This window comes from Bos taurus, chromosome Y (assembly GCF_002263795.3).
Source record: "Bos taurus isolate L1 Dominette 01449 registration number 42190680 breed Hereford chromosome Y, ARS-UCD2.0, whole genome shotgun sequence".
Lineage (NCBI taxonomy): Eukaryota > Metazoa > Chordata > Mammalia > Artiodactyla > Bovidae > Bos > Bos taurus.
Genome location: NC_082638.1, coordinates 25,825,569 through 25,832,304, shown reverse-complemented (window position 1 = coordinate 25,832,304; position 6,736 = coordinate 25,825,569). Strand labels below are relative to the sequence as shown.

Below are 6,736 nucleotides of genomic sequence, written 5' to 3'. Positions count from 1 at the left end.
GGGCTTTTATACTCTGAGTTACACATTTCCAGAAGTGAAAGATACAAAGTCATGCAGAATCAGCTCAACATTCCATCAGTTTTACCTTTATCGAAACCAGGACATTTTTTTGCAAAGCTTTCACAAACAAGGGTCTTATGTTATGTACATTATCTTCTGGCCCCGTGGCCTGTTAACATTTTGTGACTCTTTCTTGATAAATGTTGGTCAACCTGAAAACCTACTTTCCCTTTATCTTTCCAGTCTGTAGTCCCCCCTCAGGAAACAGAGTTACATTCTTATGGAGCAAAGGTGCAGTGGGTTACAACAAAGAAAGTACTTATTAACTCAAGGGTCTAATGTTGTAAATACCAAGGCTACTGCTTGTTTTTCTTGCATACCAACTATATTAGCTAATATCCTCCCAGGCGCAAATTGGGTAAAGGACAAGGAAATTCAGGAGGAAACATTGGCTCAACACTGCAGTATTATTCTAATAAAGGTTTTTTTTTTTTTTTTTACTCAAAGATTATGCTTGGGGTGTTGTGAACAATCATGTGCATTAGTTACAAGAGTGTAGATAAACCTGCCAAGGAAGTTAAAATAGTAACAGAGGGGTTTGAATTAAAATGTTCCTTTCAAGCCCAGGAGACTTATTAACTAGAGCCTTAAGTTGATTTTCTTCAGAGAAAGGTGGTCGGGGAGAGCCCCCTGTTAATGTCAAAATAATTGGTGAAAGGCCTAATATAGTAAACAGTAGAGACAGATTTTGGTTTCGGGCAGATGCTTGAGCAGGTCCAGGTAATCCCTCGAGTCCTGATCCACCTTTGCCTGTCAGGTCTTCTCTGCATGACCTTTGCATGAATGGGATCTCCTGAGGTGGTTCACAGCAAATGTGGTTCTGTTCTCCATGTGAGAACACACCCAAGCCTGCCTAGTTGCCCAAGCCTGTGGGGCCGGGAGCAGTAAGAGGATCAAGCTAAGCCATCCATCCTGTAGTCCTGATACCAATATATGTGTTCTGCAAAGAGTTCAATTAGTGATGTTTCAAACTGGAAGACTCTGCAGGTAGCAGGTCCTTATGCTGCACTTCTGGTCCATCACTGAAAGCACACAAAAAAGGCAAACCTTACTCATGCTCATGGCAAGGTCAGGGAAAGTATGCCTGGCACTTCAGAAGGACAGAAAGGCCCTTGTAGCCGGGTGGTCAAGGGGTTGTGTGGTCACCCACTTTGGCTTCTGTGTCTGAGGCTGCTGTCTGTTCTGTGGCTTGGAATCTTTGAACTCTCACTGGTCGCCCACAGGCACTTTCCTCCTGCCTCTCCTTTCTGCCAGGCATCCTTGGTGCACCATTCTGACTCCACTTAGAACTTGCTTGCTCGGTGGGATAACAGAGATTGGTACCCTGACTTCAGTGCTTCTGCTGGCTGGAGTCTAGGTGGAGTCTTTCCCTATGACGTTCATGCTTTGCTATTCAACTCCCATTACCTGGTTAGGTCACTTCCGACAGCTTATACTCATAAGCGTACTGGCAGGTGGTTCTTTGTGTGCATGTGCATGTACACAGTAACATCCCTGAGAGGAAACTTGCAGATATGCAGAAGTACACACTTTCTTCTCCAGGAACATGAACTTTGGTAAGCATCCAACTTTCTTTGTCCTGGTTATTTTCTTTCACTTGCTCATCTCAGGTTGCACTTCTGACTCTGTACCTTAGCGCCAAGAGGGTTTGAACCACCCAGACTTCACTGATTGACTAAATGCCAAGACTCCCTTTCAGTTGCTCTCATTAGGCCCAGAGCAGTCTTCATACAATCAGGTATATCTGCTTTCCTATACAGCCAAAGTGCCAATGAAGCCTGTCCCTGGTTGGGCCCAAAGACATCCAAGACAGTCACCTGGAAGGCAGGGTCCCACTGAGTGTCACCGGGTGCAAATCCCCTATGATAAAATCAGAGAATCTGCTCCAGAGAGAGAGAGCCAGAATCCTCTCTCAGATGCAGATGCACACCTTTGCCCCTCTAGACCCCAGAGCCAGGGGCATGACCCCAGAGGAAAGAAGGAATTCACGTCAGGACTTTCAGCACACACCATGGGGTATCTTTGGCAGGACGGCTATTGCCTAGACCCTGGTCCCTGAAAACCAGCAGGCTTCAAATTACCCCCAGGGGCTTCCCCATCTCCCACTCCCCCGAGTTCCCTTGGGACATGCAATAAGCTCACCACCCTTGCTTCCTCCCTGTTCCCTCCCTCACAGGCACAACACAGTGGAGGGCCACACACGTACACTAAGCCCTGCACTTTCTTTGCCTACCTGCACTGCCAGGGAGGCTGGAAGTGCCTGGAGGCATGCCACGCTCACATCCTGTCTCTCCTAGGATGCCTGTCGTTTTGCACAGACAGCCTGCCTTAACTTATCTTCTGTTTTGTGTCACATCGTGTCAGTGTGTGCCACTCTCATGGAGACAGCATGCTGGCTTTTGGGCAGATCCTGGGCAGCACAGCCCAGGACCTTTCCAGTTCTCCTTACGTGTGTGGAACAAGTCTCCAGTGCAGCAGACAATCTGTGGCTCTTTCTCCTTCAGGTCTCTGCCCTTTTCTGCAGGACCTTAGCCTCCTCACCATCCCAGTCCTGCCATAGCCACATCCACCATTTCCAAAGGCCGGCCCATGTGACCACAGGCTGAGGGCTCTAAAGCCAGTGGTCTCAAAGCCCTACCCCACCTGATTTGTCCTGGGTGAATCCTCAGGCCATGCATCCCCTCTTCCCGGTCCAAAGACACACAACAACACAGTAGAAATGGTGAGCTTGTCTTGTATTTGGTCTAATTGCAGATTTCTGGAGCCACGGTCTGGAGTTATCACTGGCCATCTTTTCCTCGTTCCCATCCTGTACAGGGTACTGCAGATATACGGCGACCAACCTGCCTTAAACTGGGGACACCTCGTGCCTCCTCTTTTGGTTGCTTGGCACCTCCTCTCCTGTCTCCTTCATCTCTGTGTCTGCCCTAGGCCACACACACACACACACACACACACATAAACACAGCTCACACAAGCACACACATGTATACACACAAATGCTCGGCACAGGAACACAAATGCAAACAGGAAACTCATGTGTTTCAGAAGCCCGTGTTCCCTGATTGTGTTTGTGTCTCCGTGCCGAGCATGTGTGTGTATACACGCATGTGCTTATGTCGGCTGTGTTTGTGTGTGTGGCCCAGGGAAGACACAGAGATGAAGGTGACAGGAGAGGAGCAGCCTAGTTACCATAAGTGGAGGCATGAGGTGTCCCCAGTCTAAGGGTGGGTGGTCTCTGCAATATTAGGGATGTAGTCGGTGGGCACCATGCCCTGCCCTTGTGGCTCCATGTTCACGTCCTCCACGAGCTCTTTCCTGTTCACCTCCTCCACGAGCTCTTTCATATTTTCCCAAGGTAGCCTGAAGCCGCTTCCAGCACAGCATGTGTGGTGCTTGTGAGCCACCAAGCGGTGCATGTGGAAATTCACAGAAGAACCCAAAGTCAGCACACAGGTGCACTGGGATCCCAGACAGGATGCCCTTTCAATGATAGATCTTCCCAGGTTAAGGGGCGGGAATGAAGGGCCCAGGCAATGTCAAACTCAGTGAGCAACAGGAGGCCAGAGGACGGGAGGACCCACAACAGGATGATTCTGAAAAAGAAACTTACTTCACCCTGCCTCTAGTAGTATCACCTAGGAGTCTTATGCTGCAACCACAACTGATTTGAGGGAGACTTGTTTCACTCACGGACACACTGAATGCTCAGGCCCTAGCCTCAGCAGGCGACCTGCTATATGCATGGCCCAAATTCATGCTCCTCAGCCAGCTTGCATGAGCCTGAGCATCCCCATTTGGGAAAGGAAAGTGTCACGACTCCAACATGGCTGTCCCTTCACTGCCCACCTCCAGACACTTTACCTCATGTGTCTCTGTCAGTTACCACTCACGGAAGAATCTTCCCTGCTGGGGTAGTACTTCAGGGGATCGTCCTACTCGTCTTAGCTGATTATCTGGTGGCAACACAAGCCAGGTCAGCTCTGGGCTGACCAGGACCCGAACCTTCCCATGAGCAGCCAAGAACTCTAACATCAAGCATCAACTGTATGCAGGACCAAATCTAGTCTACCTCAACAATCCTGTTTGATTCTGGGCAGTTGTGGCCTGACAACCAGTTGAGAAAATTAAGGTTCCTGGTGACCAGCCTGCAGCTGGGTCCTCTCTGTTCAAAGTCCCAGAGCCAATGGACTGGTGTGGAATGATGTGCCCTTTACCCTGAAGAATGACAGGGGAGACAGGTGCGGATCCCGCAGGTGAATCATACACACCCTTGCACACCCACACTCATCATCCCAGGAGCCACGTTTTACCAGTGATATCAAGGTAATACTCCTTAATGATCACTGTGTTCAAAAATTAGGGGTTATACCGAAAGGAAAAGATCAACTTGCTGTTGGACCAGGGATGGCTCGCACCTGTACCTGCTAGGATAGGGAGAAGAGAAAGGTGCAAGATTCTAGGGACCTCAGCTTGCCTCCCATTTACAGCTTCCACGAAGCCTCTCCAAACTCTCACAGTGTAGGAACATGGATAACATGATCCTCTCACTCCACACCAAGTCCCATACCCACCCGTCTTCAGTCTCCCTCACTGGCCTGCAAATTGATCAGGTAGCTGAGAAAGTCTTTATCTTGGTCGCTGATGATGACAGAAACTTGAGAGTGGTTCATAATCTGCTTTAGGTCAAGGAGCCATATTAGCCACATACTAGGCCAAGAAGAGCCAGGAACATCAGCCCTAGTCTGGGGTGGAAGGACACTGGAACAGGCATTGTCAAGGATGCTGGGCACTTCTGCTTGCCCAGCCACCACGGTTGTCCTCAGGCCCTGCCATACCATCAGGCACGCTCATGGCTCTGGATTCCTTGTGGTGTTCTGTATCCGAGGTGGTCTGCATTCCCCAAGAAGGGGCTGTTTCTGATCCCTACTCTTCTCCAGACTTGTGTATGCTGAGTAGTGGCATGTCATTGCTTACGTGGTCAAACAACTTGCAGTCGTTGTAACAAATCATGTCCGAAAGCAAAGGAGTTGGTGTGTGTTTGTGTATGTTTATGTGTGTGTGTGTGTGTGTGTGACTCCCATGTCAGTTATTTTTGGGATCATCCACATTTATAATAACTGTCCGCTGAGGCTGCTCTGGGGTACTGACTCTGGTCATTCCTGACTTAGAGGCTTCCGAGCTGCTCCTCCTCAGATGCAGGCCTGAAGTAGACACACAAAGTCATGACTGCAACACTCACAGGTGAGGCCCTGCCTGAACTCTACTCAGCTGTGCCTTTGGGGCCTGCCAATTGCCCAGTACCACACTTCCTTCAGGGTCCACCAGCACGCATCCTGCGCCCTCGCCCCCACCCATCCTCCTGCTCCTGCCCCTGCACCTCCTCCTCCTCCTCCTGAGCAGCAGACCCCAAGGAGCAGCAGAAAGGATACCACTTTGACCCAGAAGCCAGGGATGCCCTGGATAATGGCACTCCTCTGAGCCAAGTCACACTTCCTCCTCTGATGGCTCTTGCACATGAACTAAACTTAGGCCCTGCAGTTTTTCTCATGGTCAGAGCTCAGTTCCACTTGCAGGGTGGCCAGAGCCTGAAGCGCATCTAGCGCCAGAAGTTCATTCAGGCCTCCCGGACGTTGCTGGCCTTGATCCTCTAATATCTTCTCATCCAAGTCTTGGGAGGACCCCTGTTGCTGCTTCTCAGCAGCCAAAACCTCCACCTCCTCCATGATGTCTTCGATAAGCAGCTGGAACATCCGCCTGATCCGCACCATGTCTCTGTCCACCAGGGCAGAGGTCCTGTCCAGCAGGTCCCCTGCTGCCTCCACACTGAAGAGAGTGGCATCTTCGCCTGGTGTGACAACTGGTGGCTGCAAGGTCGCAGCCATGCACAGCATCACAAGGGCAGGCTTCAGGGCCCCATCCCCATGAGCACCCGGGCTCACAATTAAGAAGGTCTGGGGTCCCAGGACACTCCAACATTCCTCTGACCACCTCTCATGCTCTTCTTGGCCCTGACCATGACCCCAGACTGGGTCAGATGTGAAAGGATGGGACATAAGAGCACCAAAGCAAGTGGTGTGCAATGGCGGCCCAGGCTGCAATAAACCTGTGGGGCCAACTTGCTTTTTCGGGGTGGGGAGTGAGAGGCATGGTCGGGAGGCAGTGGCTGGTGTGTCTGTGGTGGACTGAGGCTGAAGAAAGGGGTGGTGGTCAGCCCAGGACCGGGTGAACAGGCTCTGGTACATCAGCCAAACAGGCACGGCCCTAGGCTGTGAGCCACGCACATGCTTCTGGCCCAAATCTAGACCAATGGCTGAGAGGGTACTGGACGGCACCCTTATGGACACGCCCCTAGACCGGAGGACATCTTCCGCGGTCCCGGGGCTCCAGCTCCACGACGTGGCCAGATTCTGCTCTAGGGAGCTAGCAGATTTTGCATCTGCCGCTACCCCAGGCGCTGTCATTGACCTGCATTTGGAAATTTCAACCACGGGTTCCTGCTCCGCAATCTGAACAACACACTCCTGTGTCCCACAGGACCTTCAATAACCAAGAGCTCTCCCTGAGTATCCAAATGATACACAGGGGCTTCAAGTGGCTGGATACTTTTCTCCATGGGACAGAGTACCTGTTGCTGTCCAGATGCTAGCGGAGTAGGGAAAAACCCAATGGTTTG

At 50.9% G+C, this 6,736-nt stretch overlaps 1 protein-coding gene across 1 annotated transcript; it reads right to left on the bottom strand.

Annotated features, from left to right (window-relative positions):
- Window positions 1-5,588: 5,588 nt before the first annotated feature.
- Window positions 5,589-6,116, bottom strand: LOC132344665 (testis-specific Y-encoded protein 1-like). The gene is made up of 2 exons (XM_059884307.1): window positions 5,993-6,116; window positions 5,589-5,920 (listed from the first exon to the last, which is right to left on the bottom strand). The coding sequence occupies exons 1-2, from the start codon at window positions 6,114-6,116 to the stop codon at window positions 5,589-5,591; spliced, it is 456 nt and encodes a 151-aa protein (XP_059740290.1).
- Between the last annotated feature and the right edge of the window lie 620 nt (window positions 6,117-6,736).

Coding starts and splice junctions, on each gene's coding strand:
- LOC132344665 (XM_059884307.1), bottom strand. CDS start 6,116: ATGTCCCATCCTTTCACATCTGACCCAGTCTGGGGTCATGGTCAGGGC. Junction 5,921..5,992: donor CTTCTTAATTGTGAGCCCGG/GTGCTCATGGGG, acceptor TGCAGCCACCAG/TTGTCACACCAGGCGAAGAT.